Source organism: Halyomorpha halys, unplaced genomic scaffold, assembly GCF_000696795.3.
Source record: "Halyomorpha halys isolate HHAL.00 unplaced genomic scaffold, Hhal_1.1 Scaffold2020.1, whole genome shotgun sequence".
Lineage (NCBI taxonomy): Eukaryota > Metazoa > Arthropoda > Insecta > Hemiptera > Pentatomidae > Halyomorpha > Halyomorpha halys.
The window spans coordinates 76,640-102,965 of record NW_027109251.1 but is presented as its reverse complement, the minus strand read 5'-3'; the positions used below and the strand labels follow the sequence as shown (position 1 = coordinate 102,965).

The 26,326-nt window shown below is 30.6% G+C and overlaps 1 protein-coding gene across 1 annotated transcript in view; it reads left to right on the top strand.

The window, feature by feature from the left end:
• The window catches only part of LOC106690989 (glutamate receptor 1), a gene marked incomplete at its 3' end in the record, with an annotated part of 112,417 nt that overhangs the window by 18,186 nt on the left and 67,905 nt on the right, over positions 1-26,326 (top strand). The window contains exon 2 of the mRNA XM_014436624.2: positions 18,857-18,989. Within this exon, the coding sequence (XP_014292110.2) occupies positions 18,857-18,989 (133 nt within the window). The remainder of the gene's footprint in view (positions 1-18,856; positions 18,990-26,326) is intronic.

The window sequence follows — 26,326 nt, the reverse complement described above, 5'->3', positions numbered from 1 at the left end:
GTGAATCATAAATATCAAGTTAAATACTTTCCAAACTTCCCTCTCACTAGGATAACGTTGCCTAAGCAACATACGATTTCGGGCAAGATATCAAATAACTAATATATTACATGGAAATTTATTGTATTAATCAAAAGCAATTCCTTCTACGAACGTTATTTCAATGAACTAAATAGTTTGAAATCCCAATATACAATTCAATTCTCCGAATCATCCTGATTGCCGATCGCTGAAAATAGCAGGTAATCAATAAATACATTTATATACTAGCAACTGTTTGGTGCATTGTGGTTTAGAGTTGATAATCAGATTACCTTGGTATTCTGATATAATACCGCTTTGTATTATGAATATAATATATTCATGATATAGAAATTAAAATAAATTTTAACTAAAATGGTGTTTCATTTTTATTTCATATTTAAATTTTCTTATTCAATATCTTATTTAATTTCAGTCGAAATACTTCATACTACGGATTTAATAGTGGGTAAACAAATATACCAAAATTTTAAAATTTACATTCTTTTTCAAATTATAATCTCTACATTTACTTTTCATTTTGTATACATTGAATCTTGTACTTATCCGTCACAAAAACTATATCCCACACAATGGATAAGCATTTTTATATAAAATAAAACAAAAAATAAAAATTTTGCCAACATATGATAGGAAAAAAAATTAATATGCGAAGCACTACAATTTATGAATGGTTCAGAGTTTTAGTACTTTGTAAGGAAGTACTGTTTCTTGAAAGGTGTGCAAGGAGGAGGTTTGTTCTTGTCCACGCTCATCCACCAGATTTTTCCCCCATTTAAAAGTATACACTTTATGAAGGTAGAACCTAGAGGGCTTCCCGAACCCACAGGGCTGACTCACAGTTTCACTTAAACAGAAAATTATCTGTCAGAGCCGGGTTTGAACCCAGATCCTTGGAAATAGTACCACAACGCTTAAGCAAGAGTTAATATAACTTTAGGGAATATTAAGGTAATGTTCTTGTTTCAACTTGCAGTTGTCTTGGGATACGAACTCCCGATAAATCGTTACTTAACATACGATTATTATGTTTGGACAATGAAATTTTGTTAGAGTTGAATTCAGTAAAACTGATGATGTTACTTGTATTTTATGATATTTTCAACAATCCAAGTGATTTAGTGATTTTATTTGGAACTTCGGGAGTTTCAAAAGTACGCTTAACAGATTTCCGATAAATTTTTAGTAGTATTTGCCTTTAATAGTATTTTATTATTTTTTTTACTAAATAATTAAAGAAATCTGCTGCGGAATCAAAGAGGAGCTGGATTTTAGCTATAAAATGCAGCGAAATTAATTCAAGGCCTATCCGAATTAATGGGGGACCCGATTCCACCGAAAGATTGTGGACGAAGAGGATAGTGAAAAATCGAAAGGTCAAATAGATGGAGATATAAACAAGTGTAATGGTGTAATCAATATTAAAGCCCTGGCACGCTTCCAGTTGGCCTTGGCCAGGGGCAGTTTATCTCGGCCCCTCCCATAGGCCCCATAGGCTGCTAACTTGCCCGAGTTTAGCCAACTCTTAAAGAGATTACACCCTCTGATAGCCTAGTGTCCTCTGCTAAATTATGGATCTAGAATAGGCTGACCTGCATATCTCCCATCCCATATACCTTCTTTTATCTATTTACAGTCTGTTGGATCTGCCCTCGTCCCTCAGCATCTACCTGCGTCTAGCCCACCCTGTCGGTTGTACGGAACGGGACAGTCAAACGGTTCGGAAAATAGCTAGGGCGGAATTAATTGGCTGAACGATCAGTCCTTTTTCGATAAAAAGAACAAAAAAAAGGCTCTATTTACCTGAATCAACATAAAATCCTCAAAACACAAACTGTTTGAGGTTTGTTAATGAACATAAAAGTGGTTATTGAAAGTTTTCAATTTAGGAAATAATTTAATAAAAGAAATTATTGGGACAAAGGCAATTAGCCGGCATTAATGAATTTTAAGGAAAAAAAAGGAATGAAAGACAGAATAAGGAATCCTTGAGAATGACCTAAGAGGTCGAAACGTCGGATGTTAAAAAAGAATAAAGTTGAGAGAAAAGAGATCAAAATTGTTTTAAAAAGAAAAGTATTAAGTTTTTCCCTTGACAACCGTTGAAAAAGGATGCCAGAAGGGTCGTTCATGAGTAGGGTTTCAAGAGATGAATCATGCCTGAAGTTACAGAACCCAAGATTATGTGTTACACACCCGTCATTTAGCTCATTGTTAGTTATTGTACTCCATTGCATATTAGATATCTGAGTGAGTCAAGTTCGAGAAAAGTGTTTTAATGATTTTTTAAAAATTTATTTATTGACAATGACAACTATATTTACATAAACAAACATCTTGTAAAATGACGTAAGTCCTGTATCATGGTTTGAAGGGAAACTACTAGATAGAACTCTATAACATTAATACATTAAGTTTCTTCTCAGGTCCCTCACAGTACAGTCAGGAATTGGCGAGGAAGCAAGGTTAGAAACTATGGGGTTTAAGTGACAAGGGCTTTTTTTATGGAAGGATTGATATCTGGTGCGGGCTAGGTCAGTTCCATATAGAGGTTAGAAACTATGGGGTTTAAGTGATTTGAGATTTTATAATTGAAGGATTGATATCTGGTTCGGGCTAGGTCGGTTTCATATAGAACATTAAGGTCCTTATGGATGATTTAAATTGTGACAAAGTAAGGAGTTAAGAATTTTACTAATGTAATATGTATGCATAGGCAAACATCACCTCGCTCTGGATTGCCTCATATTACATTTTTTAAAAAAAAGGATTTTACGAAGTATTTTGGATTATAAAAATTAGATACAAGAGGAATTCGAAGGTTTAGTGGAGCCCCAAAGCTTAACTCCGTATGTCCAGACAGGCCTTTTAATAGAAATTAAATTGAAAAATATGCTTTTGTATGCTTATTGTTTTTTTTTCTTCAAGCGTTTTATTCTATTGTACATTTTTTTAATATGGAATATAATAAACTTTGAAAAAAAAATGATTGTCGGAGCGAAATCGGTGTGAAATAACAAAACTCCATTGGTATAATTTTTAAAATATCACTATTTCACCACATATCGATAACAGTCCTACAAAACCCACAATATAGAATAGCTGTTACAAAGCATTTATCTATCTCCTCACATTTAGTCAAGTGAGAGAAATGAGTTAATAATGTAGAATATTTTGATAAGACCTGCAACTGCATCTTGATTGGGGCTGCCTCAAAACTCGAAATTTCTACGCATCTTCCGTTTACGGTATTTTTTATAACATGAGCATTGTTACGGGAATTATCTTACTCAGTAATAGGAAGAAGACTTAACAGACCGTTATTACTAACATCCCATTTGCACCTTATATTAGTATTAGCAAGATGCAGTATAACTGAATATATTATAGCTTTGTAAGATGTTGAAGAACTGCGATAACGGTACGAGAAATTTACTCTAATTAATGCGTTACCGATTAGCTAAGATTTATTTGAAGAGAAATTATTCAAATAATGAAGACTTATATCCAATATTTAGATGCAAATTATAATATTGAAACCAATATTTCTTTTTAAGTTCGCAACTGAGAGGAATAAATTGATTTGAATTTCTTATCGAATAATGAATTAGCACCCGTTGAATATTAAACGGGCTATCTTGAGCTCTAATATCGGAATAATGTTTAATAAAGATATCTTTTATATGATTCAGTGATAAATATCAATCTGAGCTTAGTTTTCATATTTTCTATTTGCTCTTTTATGTACTCGTTAAGAAAATATCTCAGAAAAATTTACCCACAGTTATATTAAATATATATATTGAGTTTTTTCTTTTGTCATAGTTACGGGGGAAAAGCTATACAATATTTTTTTGTTTAATTATTTTTTAAAATTAAATATATAAAATATATATTCTTGTGGCTCTTATACAAAAGTTATGAAAAAAAATATTGAATGTTATGAATATGTATTAAAATAAATAAATTAATATAATACTATTCAAGCAAGTAAAAGGTATTCTAAGAGTTCTATATAATAATAAAATAAAAGAAAAAACAAAATTCAATTAATAATTATATCAGTGTAATAAAAACTTTCTTTTTTTTTCTTTTGCTATGAATACCTTCAAAATATTGAATAATCATAAACATAATGTATTAAAAACAATAGAAAATATAAACGTGTACATGAAATAAAATATACCACTATTACTCCTCATAACAGTAAATGCTTAAAGAACTTGGAAAAAGCATTTACTGTTACATCAGGAAGTAGATAGTGGGACATTTTTTTCTAGTTGTTATAGTATATTGTGAATCCTAGATGTACAAAAGTCAATAGCCACTGAACTAAATAAACATTCACCTAGAAGTTTTGTCATATGTATTCTAAGAGGTGGGTCAAACTAACCCGGGTTGTGAATATATAGCAACTTTTAAATCATAGGTTAAAAATCAAAACTGAATAGTTCCCCCCAAAACCTAGATTAATAATTTGATAATATTAAAATATATGTAGTTTTTTTTTTTTTAATTTCATTTATGTAATATTTCACACATAAACTCAAAGCTTCCCCCCCCCCAAAGGGAAGCTAATTAAAACCATTCTTAAGGCTGTAAATATTTTTTAATATATTCAAATTTATTGAAAATAAATAAATTACCGACAACAGAGTATTAATAAATTGATAAATAGAAATAAAAAGGTCGACATGTAATTTAAAATTAAACCTAAAGAAATATCCTTATATTTTTCTAAATCATATCAAATAAACATATTTATCCATATAAATGCTAATTTAATTCATAAGCTCATATAATTGAATGTATAAACGAAAATTGGTATTTTTTTATTAATTGAAATTCTATATCAAATAAATTGGTTTGTTTCATTTTTTTTTCAAATATCAAATATCATTCCCCAATTGAAGATGAGGATGAGATGCACCCGTAGTGGTTTTTCAAAAGTGAATATATTGACTTTTGATAGAAAACTCCTCATATAGACTTACACACACGTATATTTATAATTATGTAGGCAATTATTGTTCTCTTACTAAGTGCCACCAGCCGTGCTAATGCGTTGAAAGTGTGATTCTGTATGCAAACGACACTCCCTTCAGACGGATAGAATACATAATAGTGGTATTGCTCCTGACTGGGATATGCATTTGAGCTCATGATACAAATATTATCTAAACCTGTTTATATACTAAATCGATCTCTGCATATTTAATTAACAAAGCATTATTTGTTTCTTGTAAAATAGAATTTAGTCGCTCTGAATATCTCGGAAACTATATGGTATAGAAAAATAAATTAATTTAACCACTTTGATAGATAATTGAATGCACTTTAATTTTGTTAATAATAAAATCTTTATCAAATAGCTTAGTTTTCAAAACATAAAAAAAAAATTGATGTATATGTTTTTCTCCTAATTTTAAGGACATTATGTTCTGGTGGTGATAATGTCACTACATAATTTCTACTTATTTATTTTCTAAATGAACTAAAACAGATTACTTACATTTATGAGAAATCAAATCACGAACGTCGAATCAAATCAAATTGACCCACTTCTCAAAAATTCATTATTAACATTTAAGTTTTCGTAACTGTGGAGGATTTACTTGGCAATAAATTTTAGTTAATCTCTTTCCATCTACTCTTAGGCCTCCTAGGTCTTGTTCGAGGGGCGATTTCACTGAATAGCGGAATGACACAGGACTTCAGCCTATCAAAGAATTTGGAGGGAGTTCTTGGTGGATGTGCTGTTTTTGGCCCTCTTCAATGGGGTGCCTCGGTCAATCTAGTGGAGTTCGGAGTTCAAGCAGCTGTGCAGCTTTTGGAGCGTGGTCTTGTAGAAGTGCGGCAGAAGGGGTGCTCCATAAAGCGTTGTAGGTCTAATGATGGCCTTATATATTTGCAGTCGCAGCCTAAGAGAGTTTCAGAGACTAAAGTAGGTGGTATAGCCGGTAAGTCTTCATGCGGGCCAGTTTGAGTCTCTCTCGAACGTGACTGGAGATGGTGAAGTGTATATCCATTATGAGGCCCAGGTTGAGGATAGAGGTAGAGATTCGCTGATCAACATTTTCGACTTTGGAGGAGTAGCCTCTTTCCTTTCTGGAACGAGATCACGATGGGGTTCGTTTTGCCTGGGTTCACCCTAACCCCGATATGATTAATAGCATCAGTGTTTAAGTACCTGGTTTATTACATTAAATTATACTAAAATTAAAGAAATTTTAATCAAAAAGCCTTGAGTTTCTTAGTTCCCGAAAAACAAAACCAGTTTCCGGTGAATTTTTTTTTCTTAAATTTCACCCATGTACAAAGACAAAATGCATCTTATCTTCATAGCATCCAAATTTATACTCAACGCTCTTTACATAGCACATTGGCATACTCGATATTGTCAGTGCTATCTCTATCCCTTTAATTTTTATGAACAATTGCATACCGAGAATAATCATTAAACTGAGAAAGCAATACTGCAGTAGCCTCTAGTTGATCCGCGTTGGAGTTTTTTGTAATTTGGAATTAGAGCAATTAACTACAAAATAAGAAGCAGGTATACAATAAACTTGAACTAGCTATCAATAACTTACTTCAGTGTAAACATTGGTTTAACCCTAGCAGCACCAAGGTAGTATTCATTACGGCCTACTCCAAGGGGGAGCTCGCCGAGCCCTACACTTCCCAAGACGACCTCCACAAGCCCTCACTTGATTTTAACTCTTATATCATTAATTTTCCTTTTATGGTAAACTTACTCTTTTGAAATATAATAATTTCTTCTTACTTCTGTAAATAAGATGGTAGAATAAGGATTATTTTAAAAAAAAAAATAAGGACCTAAGATTTCTATATGCTTTATTATGAAAATGTTTTAATTTGGAATTAAAAAAAGAATAAGAATACATGATACAACAAAAACCTAGGGTCGCTGAAACTTTAATTATTTTCAATTTCATGAATATTTTAAAACAAAAAAAAAATTCTATTGTCTGAACTTAAGTATAAGAATAAAATGTTTATGTTTACAAATGCTCATCACTAGATTCAGCAGGTTCACATGTGTCAACTCTTTTCAGAACAACTAAAAAACCAAAGAAACATATCAGTCCGAAAATATTTTTAAGTAAAAAAAACTGAGGAAATCAGGCCAGTAGTGAGAGTATGGGCGAGCTGGTGCACTTCCGTGAGCAGCCAATCAGAAGCCAGCATTTTGATGAACCACAAGTCCCTTCCCTGCACCAAGGGGGGGGGCTCCACCCGCCCTCATCTCATTTTTCTAACACAAATAATTTTTCGTACTCTTCCTCCTTATCAAATATTTTTCAAATCAATTCCAACATGTTGGTAGATAAATTTTAGGCAAATAGATTTTTTTCCTTGTCTGTGAAAAATTTTTTGAGCAGTATTAAAAAAAATCGGAAGGGAGGGCTCGGCGAGCCCCCCCCCCCCCTTGGTGCTGCTAGGGTTAAAGCAGTATTAAGCCTGAAACAAAAAGAAATAGCAATTAAAAAATACTGACACATATACATGGAAGACACTTCTCTTTGAAATTAATTAGCAAAGCATAGAATCATAAAGGTCTTCAGTAAGTAGAAAAAATATATTTTAAGAAGATATAGGAGAAGATGTAAATAATGTAGCATATTGAAACCATCGTTAATTCTTAACTTTTTTCTGATTCTAGTAGTTGGATAGTTAATTTATTTAACTACAACTAAATTCCCATTGTGTATGAAGTTATTACCTTATTAGGCACCTATTCAACGCCTGATTTTCTGTAACGACATGTTTTCAGACCTTAAAAAAGCTATGAAGAAAAACCCAATATGATTTCCAAAGTCATTTCCGAACGTTCTGTTTTTCGTTGGGTGGGAAAAACCCACTCCAAATAAGAGGGGTGTAAACAAAAGGGAACAGCGTGCGGTCTCGAACACACAAAGGCACCAATAACGATCGCTCGCTCAAAATATTCCCTGCCTGTGTACCCCGTTCTGGTCTACCTCTGCCACAGCTGTAGCTACTCGGAACAGTCAGGCAAAATGTCAGTGAACCATACAAATTTTTTTTTTTAAACTCAGACCGGGACTATGTCGTCCTGTCCTAGGTATGAAATGAAATTTGATATCAACTTTTTATTTTTTTTTTTTTGATATGTCATTATTTATCAGGATTACATTAACATTCTGTAATTAGGTACGCTTCGAAAAGAAAATTATTGTTAGGATATACAATATTCCACAACTATTCGCCTTTAAAAAACGATTCGATTCCCTATACCGATGTAACCATGGTGATGATTTAGTCGAAATTCGTAATCCTGAACGAAAATCTAAACATATATTTAAAATCAGTATCCTCGAATTAATAATTGACAGTTCCTTTTATAGAAACACATTAATTAATGTTCAATAAATCATTTTATTAAAGTATAAACATACGACGAACCATAGAGGTCTAAGTCCTCGCGCGATTTATTAGGAAATACATCGCGCGTTTCTTAACGTGGTTTTTAGTAGGGTGGGTTCGTCATTCCCATACCTATTTTTGTGAGTGCCATCCATTGGCTAACGGGCCTCACAAATGCCCGGGGGAGGTCGTGAATGAGTTTTGTATTATTTTACGCTTGAAAAAAGCCCGGTTGGGACTGGCGCGTTTTCGCGCTGCTACCGCTGCCCCCTAATAACTATACAATAATTTAATGAGCATTAATTATCATGTTTATATAATAGGGGTCGTAACTTATATCTTCAAATACATTCATTTCAAATTTATCATTTACAGGACACAATCCTCTTTTTTTCTTTCACTTTCATGTACATGGAACATATAGTAAAGGATAATATCTCGATCTTGAAAAATGTCGGATTCGAGTTTTTGACGGAAATATATGTTTTGAGGTCTCTTGATTCTAAAAAACCTAGTCTGTGCATGTCTGTGAACAGCCTAGCTCAAAATCAAAAAATTAATTATATCTTTTTGAAAAAATATATTCATTTCACATTGTCAGCAATATTAAATAATAGATAAATACAAAATATTTGATAATTCATTCATTCCCACCTCGAGAAACACTAAAATATGAATATTAATAGCTTCAGAAAACAAATTTTGTTGATAATTTTTGCCTTCCCTAGTCTTAAGGTTTTATTAATATATTTTTTCATATCAATAAAATAGCGATAACATCAGCAATTTACACAAATGTTCGGCGGTGTTAGAAAGTTGTGTGATACCCGTACCTCACCAGATTTTATGATGGAATTTATTTAAAAATTTTAAATATATTAAAAATATTAAGTTCGACTCACTGACAGGCATGGATTATATCTTTTTGGACTTATTTTGTATTGTACTAATATTTTTAATTTTTCTTTTCGTTACATTTTACAATTATTTTTTTTCTTAATTTTAACTTGTATTATTATTTGTCCTTTGATCCTAGCAATATTTAGTATTAAAGAAAATGTTGCATTTAATAAGTACTTACAAAATTTGTTATGTGGGGGTTTCAGAGATGATTCAGCTTTTAATTCAATACATTCTGAAAAGAAATAAACCACAAGACTGCCAAATGGCCTTCCATTAGTGGATCCCAAAATTGATGTCGCGGTACCCTCGGGCACCCAAAAAATGTTTGTATTTTATTGTGATTATCTCGGCAGTAAATTCCACAAAATGAGATGTTAAAATAAATAATAAATAAATCGATAATAACATCATTTTTGTAAAATACCAAACTTCAAATTTTATAAGTAAATTTTTCGTTCAAGTTTTGCTTGATTACTAAATCATTACTCAGCAAAGAATATTCACATTTTTTTCCATCTTTTGAGATGAATTTTCGTTTAAAATCGATACTTGAATATTGTCCATTATTTGAGAATCACCCATAAATTAAGGAAAGATTACAATTCCGTCTCAATACATTTTTTTCAGTGTTCCCTCCTATTTGTTTAGAAGAATTTTTAAATTATGAATCATGTAAAACCTGACAGTAATTACTAACTGGGTCGGTAATTAGAGAGAGAAGGTTATTAGATCCCGGGGTTGCGATGAAGAAGCCACACGAAGCGGATTGTCCGATAGTAGATTAAGAAAGGAGCTAAATGTGAGGTCAGCTCGGCAAACTTCTAGATTGGCTCCAACTGTTCTTGCTTCTTGAAAAGGAAAAATCCTCACGAACGGTAATCGATAGGATGTGGGCCTTAATTATCCTCGTTTATCAAACTTTCATCCCTCAGGATTAGCTGTGTGCTCTTCTTCCTTTTTTTTTATTTATCTTAGGCCCTTCTTATTCCCGTCTTCTTAGCGACCTCTCTTCCTATCGTCGGCAGTTTTAATTTAAGCCGACTTTTTTCCCAGTCAATATCACGTTCCAATAGTTCCAAATCCGGGTTTAGATTCAGAATAACAGTGAAGAAGATAAAAAGGTAAAGGGGGCTCTTCAGATTTGAGCTGAGATAAACATCTTCGTTTGGGATAAAACCCTCAATAGAGCTTTGCCGTTATTTGTGACCGAGGGGGGATATTTATATTTATCCAGATAGATGTGCTTTACTAATCTTAAGACCTCTAATTTGTTTTTGAACTGGAATCTGGAAAATATAACAGTTAAAAACAGTTTATTAAATCAAGCACCAGGTTTTATAAAAGAAATTAGAAGAATATGCTGCAAATTACTTACAAAAATGTAAAAAATTACGAACTTACGAAATGACATTAGCAAATTTTTTATTTAATCGATAATAACTATAATATAGTAAATTACAAAAACAACGGAATCCCTTCATAAAAAATATGATTATTATTTATAAAGTTAACAATTTATTTTATAAATTAATATAATAAAAATATAATTTATAATATTAATGATTAAGCATATCTTAAAAAGTTACTATAAATAACTTTGTTATGATTATTCATTTTTTTAATGTTTATTTAATTACTTCACTTATCAAAAAAGATTACTTGGAAAAAGAACCATTTTTAAAGTACATTCTTCAGTAAGTACATGTATAAATATATTCAGTAGATATATGTTATAAATTTATATTATATTACATAGGTATGTATGCTATTAAAGTATATTTATGAAATAAGAACAAACACAACACTTTTAAGAAGAGTATAACAGGTATGGAAAAGTATAATTCACATGGTATGGAACACTGTTTTTAGATAAAAAAAAACTATAATTTATACAGATTATAATTTAGATAACCTATTACATTGTTGACTGTAAACCACATGATTTAACTAATTCGCATAAATTATTACTGTAACATTAGATCACTTTATCTAAAATATTTAAATTAATATATTATTTTTTCAACCAAATACTTTAAATACGATGTTAACTAGTTACGAAAATAGCTCACATATAGAAGTCGGCTTATATAAATTTTCAAAGTTATAATAATATGATAAATATTCAATAAGCCATGCAAATAAAAAAATTTTATTTAATTTTTTAATAAAATAAAAATCAATTAAATAAACATGTAATTTGGGGAAACCAGTATAGCTAAAGAATAAACAACTTTCAGTATAGCTTCTTCACTATTTCTCTAACTTCATTTATTCCCTTTTCTTTTTTTTTTTTAAATTACTTTTTGCAGGAGATTATGTTTTTTCTAAATACATTTCTATTGGCTACTTAATAACCTATATTTTTTGCAATGTGAAACCTATAGATGTGTATTTTGAGAATGAAAATCTGCGAAACCAGAATGTGAAACTTCTACGAAATTGGTTTTTAGTATTAATACCCAACTTTGCGCTTGATAAAGCTATGTCAAGGAAAATATGTATCTATGTATTTGAAAGCGAAAGTAATTAATTTGCTAGAATATATAGCTCGTAGATTGTTATGACGCTAATCCTCAACTATTCTCCAAATTTAAGTCAATTCGAACCGTCCATTTTTGGTGAAATATATGCAAACTACTTATAAATACATATATTACTAACGATTTATCATTGTTTTCTTTACTTATCTTTCGTTTTTTTTTTATTTATCCGCTACTTTCCTTTAATTAAATAAATATGAATTGATTCAGGAGAGTATTTGACTTCTACTTGACAAAAAAGTATAAAATATGAATGATTCACAATGACAATATTTGTAATTTTTTGTTTAAAGAAATTAAATTAAACAGTAAATTGTAAAAAAAAGTCCTACGTTTTTAATGGAAATAAAGTATTATAACTTTTTTAAATAGTGTTTTTCTCTTTCTAATGCGACCTTTTTCTTATCATAATTAAATTACGGATATTTTTTATTTTCAATTTCATAATGTTGAACAGATTCGATACTTAGGACTCCATCTTGACAAGAGACTTACTTGGAACCCACATAGAAGACTGAAACGACAAGAAACTCCTCGTAAATTTCGATTGCTACAATACTTACTTGACAAACGCTGTAAACTTCCTATTCAATACAAAAAATTATTATACATATGATAATCAGACCCATTTAGTCATATGAAATTGAGCTCTGAGGCTCTACCAAATAAAATCCTTGTTAATAACATAAAATAAACTCCTTATTACGTTACAAATAAACTCATCGACAAAGACCTTAACATCCCATTCGTTGCAGATTTAGCCCAAAACAGATATGCGTTCATTCCAAACTCCTTACCCATCCTAACCCATTAGTTCTTAATCTATCATCCTTAACAATTCATGATAATCCTCCGAGGCGTCTGAAAAGAAGATACCCACGGGACCTTCAAATTTAAATTAATTGATATAAATTGAAGTGGGGTTGATGTTAAAGCACGGGATGGTTCCTATGAAAAATTCCACACATTTATTTATTTTATTTATTATTATGTACAGATGTAAATTACATAAATAAATTTTTAAAAAAATCATAATACCTCATGTAATGAATTAATATCATATTCATGAAATAAAGTCGACTTATTATTAATTAAGTGACTTAAAGTCACAGTACTCGAAACATTAAAAAATATATAAAAGCTGACTAAATATAAAATGATTATTTTCCCTAGGAAAGGTTGACCCATTTAGTTGTTTTATATTTTTAGGACATCTGCACCTGTTGGATGTATTCTTAGCTCATGTCCTTGTCAAAGGCTACGCATGCGCCCCTACCAAAAATGAATTCCACAAAGGAGAAGCTAATTTTCATTCCCACCCTCCACCGTCCAAAGTTTCCTCCGGACAACTCTACCTAAAATGTTAACTCCATTTTTGTTTTAACATTGCCTTTAAGCTATCGTCATTTATAGTGGTCTTTATCATTATTCATAAAATACAGCATAAATAGAGAAAATTTGTTAAACTATTTCGTCCAAACCCGCCCACAAACGAAAACGAAATTGATAATAATTTGAACAAAATAACCAATTTACCAGGACGAATGTAAAGTAAAAATTTGAAATTTCAGCTTATGAGGTGTTATTTGTAGTAAAGAAGCAAGATATGATTGTTCTAGGGTTAGATAATACGTACTTACCAGTTTTTAGAATATAGAATTTATATAAAACAGTGTAAGAATATTATTCTAGCACTAATTTAATATGCTTGATGGAATTGTAGAATCATGCTAGTGCTATTGTCCATTGTACGTGAGTCATCAAAACTTCTGCTTCGTTTAGGCAGTTTGCCTGAAAAAAATATAAAAGTGGTTAATTTTTTTTCAGAATATTAAAAAGTAGCAATTTATATGATCCGATTCCCTTAAAAATATTGTATAATTAAAGGGTGATATCAACTAATCACACTTTGAATTGTTAAAATTGCGGTTTTAAGATTTTGTAGACGTATAGTTCAGAGCTGCGTTATCAATCCAATGGAATAGTATAATAAAATTAAATACACATAGAATATAAAAATTCATTGATTAAATTATATAAATGGAGTAAGTAGAAATAAATAGTTTCCGAAAAATCAAAATTCAAGGAATAATCGGTAGAGGTGATTCCTCAACATGCTGTTGAGAATGTACATTTGGATATAATTTAAATTAAAATAAATATGATTATAAAAAAATTAAATTTGTTTCAGTTACCCAGTTATTTCGGAACTTGAAGCAGAATACGATACCAACAAGTCACAATGACACACACAAAAATATGTAATAAAACTGTTATAAAATTATAATAAAAGATATGATTATTTTATTATTACAATTATTAACTTAAACTCTTACTACAACTTGTAGATTATCCAATATAATAATAATCTGTATAAATGATCACTTTCCAGATTGTTTCTTAGTAAGAAGTATTTGATTGTACAGTAAAAGGAACACATGTTCTCTTGTTCAAGAGAAGTGGCCTATGGTGGACCTGAGTGGATGATATAATGCAGAGAGTATGATAGCACTTGGATAAGTTAGTACATAAAACACTCGAGACAGATGCTATTGCAGGGGTCCTCCCAGTTGTATTCTACAGGGCCAACACTCTCGTTTCCTCTGAGGGGATGGTATTACAAAATGCTACTTCAAGCGGGTTGAAGATAATTATAATTATTTCTCACAGAGGTAGGGGGGGTGTCAAAGTTAATCTTAGGTCCAGTTAATTGATGAGGGGAAAAAGTACTTTTAACATGTGTAAATTAGCAATTGTAGTAAATAATAATATCATAGAAGGGTAAAATTGTTTCCATCGTTGATTTTCTATAAGTAAATATGACTCAATCCAAAAATCTTACCAGGAACATGTAAAACAAATATAAATTCATTTATTTTTCAGAATGGTATGTAATAAAATCTCATTTTACTATCATATATTAATCACTAATTCTCAATTATTCAAAATAATAACCAATACAATTTTAATACATAATAAAAGAAACTCATATTTTTTAGATTTATGGCATATAGATTAAACGACATTAAAATATATGCCTATATCAGTGGGTAAATTATATTATTGATGCATTTGAAAATATATTAATTAAAAGAAATATCATGAAAAAATTAATGTCGAGCACTGATAAAAAAAAATATAACTCAGCAATGATAAAAAAAAAAAAGCAACTCATTGATTTTGTAAAATAAATAATATGTAATAGTGTAAACTATTGCAAATGTTCTCAGCAAGGAATGTTATAGGTTCCAAGATCTATATCTAGGGTTGTACTAAAATTATCCTTACCGCCGATGAATATGTAGAATGGAAGACTAAGTTATTTCTTGCCGTTATCGTTTCTATTGGTACTTAATGTACGATGGCATTTTTAAGAGATAGCATCTCTGGTCATAGGACGGCTTAAAGGAAGGGAGTACAATGGAGGGGGTTAGCTGAGAGTAAAAGTGAAGCCAAAAATGCGGGCTTTAATAAGAACTCCAGGGGCGTGTCAGATGAGTAAGATCCTACTATCGCCTGACTTCTGTTTCAGTTTAGATTGTAATGATGAGCATTACTGTTGAACTGAATGTAAAACTGAGCCCCATGCTTAACTGTTGCATACACCTCCTTTGCTAAGAGGGAAAATTGTCTAAACCACCCCCCTGCCCCCCTGTGTAGGTAACGACCATACAGCTGATAAGATCTGCTTATATAAATGGATTTACAACTGCTGCAAATATTTTCATCAGTTTTATTTCTACTTTATATTTATTTTAAACTTTTTTTAAATTATTTTTTCATCTTTATTTTACGGTCGGTTTTTATAAAACTTTAATGGTAGATTCCTTAGGAACCTCACCCCAGCTAATTGAATGTTGATTATAGCGTTGCTAAAGAGTGCTCATTTAATTTTGATAGATTTATATTATTTCTCATGGCTCGGTCTGTATTTTTGAATTCTCTTTTACGATTGGCTAATGAACAATAATGAGCAAGACTTCTGATAGTCTACTCTACGCTTACTTAAGTAAATCTATTATATGTACTGGCATCAAATATATAAAAATGATGTTGGTTCGTACTTTATGCACTGCCATACCATCCATCCGATCGTGATGGAGCTTTTTGTTAAATGATCAACAATTTCCACGGAAGATTATAGGCTGGCCCAATTTTTCGTTAAAAAAGATTATTAACACAAGTAAGCATTTTTGGCCCGTAACTCAATAAGTATACTTTTTGTCATTATAAGTCAATCGATTTGTTTCTTTCTGAAGGATAAGAATAAATATTACTAATTTAATTAAATGATTTTTATTCACTAAAATTTTAAAAAAAAATCAAATTATATTCGTTTTTAGAGTCGTCTGAAATCCTAAAAATCCCATTTTTCAAAATAAATTAAAAATTAGAATTTTTTTTACCTTTTTGTTTACATTACAATATTTTTTGTTCCGGTGACTATTTTTTGTATAATCGTTCATAACACCTCTGAGATTTATCCAATTCCTTCATTAATATAACCGTTGAAAAGTTTAATGAAATGGAATGATCATTGGTATTTTTCCTGGTCTAGAAAATTCTTTTTGGATGAAAAATGTATAATAGGCTTATCATTATTATTTCACCTCTTTATATTCTAATTTTATCTCACTTAGCTAAAATCTTTTGTATCAACGGAAATTAGAAAAAGGAAAGATAAAAACCCCCACAATACCCAATCGGTGGAATTTTTACAGAAAATCGAAGAGGTATGATTGCTTCAGAATGATTAATTTAAATGGAATGTCCCTTAATGAAATTGAAATAATTGAAATATACGTCTACATATATTTATATGTCCAGTGTCTTATCTCATTAAGTATTGTGGGTATCGAAGATTCCATAAAACCTTCAAATATTCTCATCCTATTCAAATATGTCATGTTGATATTGAGTATGAGTGTACTATGAGATTGAGTGTATTTATATAGTCCTATTCAAATATTTAGTTGACTGCCTACGGCGGGTATGTGGATACAGTGAAGTCTAAGGCTCGAGGCTTGTGAATGAAGAATACCAAAAGAATCAGTAGCGGATTTTCCCAGCAAAGATTCCGTGTCTACGTATATTTTATAAATACAAATAAATAAATTAATATTAATAAAATTGATGCCATCTTTACTATATGCGATTTTCATGATCTCATTTTAAATAAGATGAGGTAAAAGGAATAGTCGTGTAAGTTAATACAATTTCGTTTTAAGAAACAAGGTCTTTTATTTAAATTACTTACAAAAAAATTTATATTTACAATATATCTAGTAAAAATTGCTTTATTTTAAGTTTATTTAACTTTTACTAAAGTGCGATTGAAAATAAATTGTCTTAAGACGTAATTTATTTTAAGTGTTTATGGGCACTTAATTAGAGATGAACCACTTTTATTAGGAAATTTTGTCAGCTTGTGCAGATAATTTCGGGAAGAAAGTGATATATTTCTGAGATATACAAGTTTTCCTTCAAAGATGTTACAGTTTAGATAAAATTAAGCACTTAAACTTAAGTTTTTCTTTTAAAATATAACAATATTGCAATATTGCTAGAAATACAAATCATTTAATAATTCTTCACCCATCAGCCTAATCAAAATGCTGTTCATTGTCAGTCAGTGAGTATGGTTCTTTCTGAGCTGTCAGTATATTTCTTAAATAGCCGTGATGGATATGTGGTATGGCGGAATGTAGCTCACTTATTTGCATCTTGATTTATTATTATCTTTAGTACACTGTAAAAAAAATGTAATCTATGGTTTTGCTGAGAACATCAAGCCTTCATTTAAACTTTCTTGTTAAAATAATATTTAGGGTTGATTCAATACTGAAAAGTAACCACGATTACAGATTCAAAAAAGCGCTTTGATTTCCCTCTACTATGACATCAGTGAGGTTTTAGTACTTGAAGGTTTTTTTACCAAACAAAAAACTATAAAATGTTATTAATTTCCAAGTAATTTCTCTCAAATTAAAAGACTATATTTCTGAATAAAAAACGAAAGTTATTTTGAGAAGTTAAAACTTTGGAGTTTAATCAGAAGTTACACCATCCCAGATCATCTGCTTTAAAATTGGTTTAATATTAAAGCACTTTCTCTACTACTGAGTACTAAAGTACTCTACTTTTTATAAATGTGTAAAAAATATAGGAGGATGATTTGAAAAAAATAAATTTATATATATTATCTAATTAAATATTTATAATTAAAAAAATAAATGTATTATTTACATGTATAATTATTTAATGTTATTAGTTAATTTAGTTCTTTCTAACCATTAATTTTAATGTATTTCTTGAGTTGAAATATAAACGTTCTGAAAAAATGCCGAAATTCTGAAATTTTGATGTTTATATTGAAATTTAAATATTTGATTTTGATATTGAAATTGAAATTTATGATATTATTCTGTTTTTTGTTCTGAGCCCTCATGAAGGCCTGAAACGTAACCACTATTTTCGGCCAGATTTAACTATTAACATTAAATAATTGTACATGTAAATGATATATTTATTTTTTTTTATTTATCAGTATTTTATATGATACTATATATTAATTTCATTAATATATAGTGCCCTCTTGGTATAATCAGTTTCGTGGTTACTTTGCCAGTGGTATGTGTGTATCGGATCGCACCGCAATCATCTTCTCCGCATATATAATTCACGGTAACTCATCATTAGAAATTCAAAAATAAATTAATTTTTTTTGCTGTAAGAAAATAGTAATATTAGTAGCAGTAAACATTATTACACATACCGCGCTTTATCGGATTTTTCTCTGTATTTCTGTAATAATTTAATTTAATTTGATATTTTAATATAATGTATTTACATAAACATTTGCACTGCTAGTCAAACATTGAAACTAATGAAGAAAAAAATTTACAGGAGCTTAAATTTCATGAAAGATTAATCCATCTAATTGCTATTGAAATTTATTCCAGGATTACTGAGATTGCAGCAGATTTACCAGAGCCTAAAGCCGGGATCAGACTCCTTCCAGGTGGAAATGGTTAAAAGGATACAGAACGTATCTGAAGCATTGGATTTCCTCCACAGTCTTGAAGAGATAAGCAGGTATTTGAAAATCAATTATTCATCTCTTTTTTTTCACTTTCTAAGGTATAGTTTGGTGCTTTCTAAAGCCAAAGTAGTTCGTTTCGTATTTATTTTTTTTTAATTTAATATTAATGGAGATGTTCTGTAAAGAAAAAAAAAACATTATATGTTCAAATTCCTTCTCTATATAAGACTAAGTTTAGATCCCAAATTTCAGTGGATCCATTAATGTAGAACCTATCTCTAGATATTGAAATATTTTTAAAAAATTACAAGGGCAAAAATAGCTTCCTATGTGCGAAGTTTCTAATTTGTAAGTAATTTTCTTCACGTTTACGTGACATTACTTTTTTTTTAAATTATTGTTCTTGTTCAATTGCTAAACCATGATTGTAAATATTGAGAATATCAGCAATATTTTTTGAATTCAGGAATCTCCCAATTCATTAATGTTTAAGCCTACATAAAAAAAAGTAAATTTTGTCGCAGACATTACAACGATTATTTGGGGCAGGCAGTAAATGCATCCTATAAAATTTAAATGTATAAGCCATCAAATTGCTGTTTTTCCTAAAATGTTTTCTTAGTTTTACAAACATTGGATCAAGGACTTATCAGAAGGACCATACTCTCCATAAAATCCAAAATATAATTGCTGCTACAATTGGCTGCATATAATTACTTAAAATATAGAGACTTGGCATCAAGAATATTATTACTATGCAAACGTAAAAGCGAATTATGGCAGATCATTCAACTAATCAGTTAAATAAAACATGCTTTAAAAGAAATTAGATCAAACATTTTTTTAAATGTTTCTAAATATTTATGACTGTCATGATTGCTTTACCTTCACCACTACTTCTGTAGACCACGATAAAATGTATTCCTGAGCAACAAATCAGTCGACTGCATAATTACTTTTTCTATATCTATTCATTCAAATAAACCCTGGATTTCTTTGAAAATATTGATGCCCAGAATTTAGATTGAAGAATAGTTGAATTTAAACGAAGAAATCATTTATGCACAGAACCACGTCTGCGATGCTAAATTTAATCTTCAATTTTTTTTTATGATTCGCTCTCAGATGCAATTAGGGAAAAGAAATAGTCGATAGGAATCTCGAAAATGTTAAATGGAATTTCAATGAGTAATTTTAAATATATCGAAGATAGAATACCAAGTTGTTCATTTATACAGTCTGTCAGGGCATTTTAACCACTAGGGATTATTTAGTTCTTCACCAGTATTATAAACTGTGATGGAATGGAAAAAAAATCAATATTTGAATTTAGTGGCAAACAAAATCATAAATTGAAATATCACAGAGCTGAATTTAATTTTCGATTTATTAATTTTGCACACTTTTGTTACCACTGAGCATTGACAAAGTTTTCATAAACATATTGTAATTAAGATTAAACTCTGAATTTACCGATCTTGATTTATTTATTTAGTTGTGAGTCATATAAAGCTTCATGCAAAGGTAAATACTGGCATCTTCATGAGAACTGTGTGGAGTAATGCTGGAGACGCCGGTCCGAATATCCGTTCTTTATAGCAGTTTGAAGAGTCCTCTATAAGACAAGATGGGTGGGTCTATAGCCACAAAAATGGCGAAGGTAGGATCGAGTTGGAAAGGAATCGATATCGCTCTTTCTCTCCATTCATCACACTTTTTTTTTTAAATAGTAATTTATTTTTTTATTTATAATCTTTACAACATATTGAGACTAATTATTATTGTTAAATAAATATATGTTATCCAATTTTAGTCTTAAAACAATTTAATTTTCATTATAAGTATGACGAGGCCAATCCGGCCAATTTTTATTTTTAACAATTTTAGAACCAAATCAATTTTTAAAAAAACATTATACATGCTATTCTGCCCTGGTCATTAATTTCAGTCCACAAATTACCCTATTTTGTCATTTCTTCACATAAATACAAATATGGTCCCCAAATTACCCTATTTTGTTAATTCTTCACACTAAATTAAAAATTACAACTTTTGATTACAGTCAACCTTTTCTAGTATAATTTATCACAACAATATTTGTATTTATGTGAAAAATTGACAAAATAGGGTAATTTCTGGACAGAAATTAATGACCTGAGCAGAATAGCCTGCATAAAGTTTTTAAAATTTATTTGGTTCTAGATACTTTTATTTATCTTTTTTTGTATATTTAAAGATAGTTTTTCACATTTCTCAATATTGAGAATATCAGCAATATTTTTTGAATTCAGGAATCTCCCAATTCATTAATGCTTCAGCCTACATAAAAAAAAGTAAATTTTGTCGCAGACATTACAACGATTATTTGGGGGAGGCAGTAAATGCATCCTATAAAATTTAAATGTATAAGCCATCAAATTGCTGTTTTTCCTAAAATGTTTTCTTAGTTTTACAAACATTGGATCAAGGACTTATCAGAAGGACCATACTCTCCATAAAATTCAAAATATAATTGCTGCTATAATTGGTTGCAAATAATTACATAAAATATAGAGATATATGGTCCCCAAATTACCCTATTTTGTTAATTCTTCACACTAAATTAAAAATTACAACTTTTAATTACAGTCAACCTTTTCTAGTATAATTTATCACAACAATATTTGTATTTATGTGAAAAATTGACAAAATAGGGTAATTTCTGGACAGAAATTAATGACCTGAGCAGAATAGCCTGCATAAAGTTTTTAAAATTTATTTGGTTCTAGATACTTTTATTTATCTTTTTTTGTATATTTAAAGATAGTTTTTCACATCTCTCAAAATAACTAGCTAATGAAAAAATAAATAATTTATTTTAAAATAATATTCTATTACTATGAGTATTGTCCATATTATCAGTTAGTATTGGAAGTTTTATATGCGCATAAGGAAAGAATGTGACGGATATTAGGAGTAAGTGGAAATCCATTGGCCGTTGGAAAACTAAAAACAAGAACTTTCAAATGGTGCATTGCTCTAAGCGTTATTCTGAAGTAACGTAGATTGCGAAAGATGTAGCCTAAAGTCGAATTACAAGTGGTAAATCTTTCTTGGCCTCAAAAAAATAAGCCTTACCTACCATTTGAAGAAGGATCTTCAAGTTTCAACAAAAGATTTAAGTATACCACACATCCGATGTTTAAGACAAATATGAAAGAATTTGATAATTCTATGAATAAGCAAGTTGAATTGCTGGTGAAGGAACTATAATAGTTAAATGGCTGTTCATCAGAAACCTTAATTTTTATTGACAAACCAAAAGTGATGGTATTGATATCAGGTTAATTATTAATTTTAATTTGATTAATGTGGAACATACACGAAAGTCAATAGTTTTCAATGCGTTTTATTTATGTTATTCAAATTTGTCAAGGCATACAAGTAATTATAAAAAATATTAATATTTTTTAGACTTTTGAGCGCTGAGTGCTAAATATGCAATTCTTTCATTCAACTTACTAGATATTACATATCACATTATTATTTAATGGAAAAACATCTAAGTTAATATAAAGGAAATATTATCAATCATATGTTACAAAAACATCCCTTCTGCGACTTAATGAATGTCTTTTACAACTAACAGGAATAAAGACATTAATATTACGAAATACAGAAAGTAGTGTCATAATTCTCTTGAGCTTTGAAATAGGAAGACAAGGAGCACTATAAAGAACGACCACTCATGAGTAATCGTAGCCATTAAATCTATGAGGCATTGGCAAGGCGGCAATAAACTATAATAGCCTACAAAATGTTGGAAACAAGTAAAACGGGGTCATGGCGGTGTACTGCGTGACCATAGTCAGCGACCTATACCCGTTAATAATGAGATTGTTTCTTTGCGTTGAAATACTATTTAAAAAAAAATTAATCTTAATTTATTTCGAACTCCTGTATTTGAAGAATAACTATTATTCAAAACTACAAATTTTTAGATACATTTTCTTTTTATCAAACTAATAAAATTCACATAGATAACATCTTAGAATAAAACATCGGTGTAAGTGTAAGGTAATAAAGTGTACAACAAGCATGTTTAAAGATTGTTAAATGATGTCATAAAAAAGGAATATAAGCTGTGCCATAAAATAAAATTTTATCTTATATATTTTTTAGTTTTGTAAATTAAACCATTTATGAATATATCATAAATGGTTTAATTTACAAGGTAAAAAATTTTATTTTTAGATAATACTAAAAATAAAATTTTTTACCTTGTAAATTAAACCATTTATTACATTTTGATTTTTTTTTTCAAAATCAATTTTTTAAAGCTGTTAAATGAGTATAATTTTCTATGTTATCGTTTACCTAAAAAAATGGATCATTATTTTTTATTCACAAAGGTAATTTTACTGTTGCAATTATAGCGATGGTGCCGATATCCTTAGTTATCGTTTCCTTCACAATCGTCAATGTAGCACCGTATAGAAATTTCAAAAATCAAGCACAACTAAGATCGTAACAATGGAGCCTCCGTCTTGCCGTGGACAGGCAGAGGATCTGAGAATAGAGCACCAGGACTCGATGGGAGAGATTCTGCGATCCCCAAGAACACTTCCCTGCATTGAAGAAGAACTGCTAAATATTCACAATGAATGTCTTCATACAGAGTACCTCCCGAGAAAGTGAATGACCGCAGACCAAAGAATGCTTTACAAACGAGGAGGCAAGGATAATGTCGAAAAGGAAACGCTGTTGGCATATAGACCAGACCCTATACACCTTCTCCCAGCCTTCAGTTCGGGGCAAGAGTCATCCTAGTCTTAAGATATATGAGATCCAGCATCCACAGAAATTCGGCTTAACCTGCGGCAAGGGAACAGCTGATGCACTGCTGAAGGTGCGTAGAAACGTAGAAGGGTGGGCATATTAGAATGTACTATTGATACCATTCGATATATCCTCCTATGTATTCTTGTCATATTAATCGAGATGCCAGGATAATCGCTTAAGACAATTATCCAAAAATAAATTAATGAAGTAATTAATTAAGATTACATGTGTTCTATAAAAGTATTACATTAAAATGACAATTATAAAATGACTGAATGATTAAGATAAACGATTAGCCATAAAATATTGTTTAAATTATGTCTTATTACCTAATATCTATCTGAATAACTGAGTTGGGTGATGCAAGTCGTGGTGTGCAGTAAGAGGTGACGTCTAAGCCGTGGGTGTCGTCTTATGCCTAAGGGCTTGCGTTCCAGGTCTGATAAGCCCTTCTGGTCGAAGTGCATCCCCTTCTCTAGCCCGTCGCCTTACTTCTGTTTCCTTTTCCGTGGTCGGATCCCTTTTTCGCCCAATTCTCCTTAGAAGCATCACCTTTTTGGAATCTTATTCCTCATTGGATATTAGATCCAACGCCCACTAGGTGAGCGTCTCCCCTAGGCCCCAAGAGGGTGGGAAACCACTACCGTGTGATTTCATTCCTAGCTTAATGGCTTCTGCTCCTTCAACACCTGGTATCCATTAACCAGTTGGGAAAAACTGTAGTATTCAAACACAGTTGTCCCTGTGTTGATAGGTATTCTTTCCGGGGGGGGGGGCAGGTATCAGCACAGATGTGGCTAAATCACACAAAGAAATTGGTCACATTGTTGTTGTTGGAATTATTAAAACCTCGATATATAGAATTCCTCTGCCTTTGATAGCGTCTGGTGGCCAGGTCTCAGAGGATCGTAGAGATGTGCGCCAGTCGCGTTGCGGAATGATGCGTGAGGAGTAAGCCGTGTATGGCCGCAGCTACGACCCATGTCATACTCATAAGGCTTCTCGAAAATAAAGGATAAGACCAAGTGAGGAGATTAAATGACTAAACGCGAAAATAAAAAAAAGTTTCGGCGCTACATCTCACCTTGCAAACATTGAGGTGTTCTAGATTGATTAAAATATGGGGTGCGTTCTGAGGCCTTAGGTAGCCGATCACGATAGCAATCTATAAAAGCATGATCTTGGGTATTCTCCTATTATCCTTTTATTATACTCCTCCTATTATTATACTTTTCTTCTGTTATCCTATCATCTCTTGTGTGGAGCCTGGAGATAGAAGAATGAACTTCAGCCTACATTCAGAGACACACGAAGGCATACAGGACGGTGTCACTCGAGTGGGTGCACATACCCCTTGGCCTCATTTTCAATATGAAACTCATTATTTACTGCATCAACGAAAAAATCGCACTTTTGTCAATGTTAACCCAAACGTGTTATGTATTCAACTAAAGTGGATTAAATGAAAATTTTATTCCCCATTCATTTCTCTTTCGACTTTGGTTTAGTACATTCATATTAATTTATTGCGTATGTGATCGAAACTTATAATAATACTTAGGAAAGACTGACCACGTAATTTAATGCCTTGCTCTATTTCTAAGCTAGAAATAGTAAACCGACATCAATATCAATTACGTGTTAAGAGATTTTTATGACAGACACACATAAACGCATATGTGCTGACGTGTACTATAGGATTAATTTTTTTTTAAACCAGGCAATAAAGTGGAAAAACTATAATTCTTGGAATCAAACACGATTTTCTGTGTTTAGTCCAGAAATCAAACTGCTAAAGATCGGATAGTCCGATTTTTGGTATGTGTATTTTGGTCTAGATTAACTTTAGAAATCCCACTTGGTAAGCCAATGTAAAGTCATTTTATTCTAGGAAAAACCTGTAGTTTGAGTGGAATCCATCACTAATTTTTTTTTAATCAAAAGAAAGTTTTCATTACCTAATTAATTTATGTAGTTGGTAGGTGGATGTTTCCTAAGCTTATCTCAGGATTTAAAAAATATAATCATTTATAAAATGAAGCTATACCCTTTGTCTTAATGAATAATTATTCAAACCAACTTGTTTTGGTTCATTTTCCTGTCTGTTCTATTTTTTAATAAAAAAAGTTTTGTTCATAACAATCTTTTCCATAAGTCGTAAAAAACAATTTATAACCTTTTGTTTTTGTTGAACATTTAGTGTTTTCTATCGATTATTGTTGGATTTATTTTGTATCTGATAGGATAAAAGTCAAACTAATGGAATACCAATAAACTCTTGAATTTTATTTGATTTTATTGATGAAACTAAAATTATTGGAAACTAAATTTTGAATAAGGGTCATAATTTAATATGAAAATTTCTTAGATTTTTTTTTACATGTGATGAGCTAGAATGAGATCAAAGTTTTAATTTAAAAAAAATCGATTGAAACGTTTTTAATTAATTTTAAATGAAATTAATCGATGTTATTATGACATATTAGTTTGTATCGTTGTTTAATGGCATGACATGGCAAGATTATTGATTGAAAATATATTTTAACAGTTGTAATTGTAATTATTATAT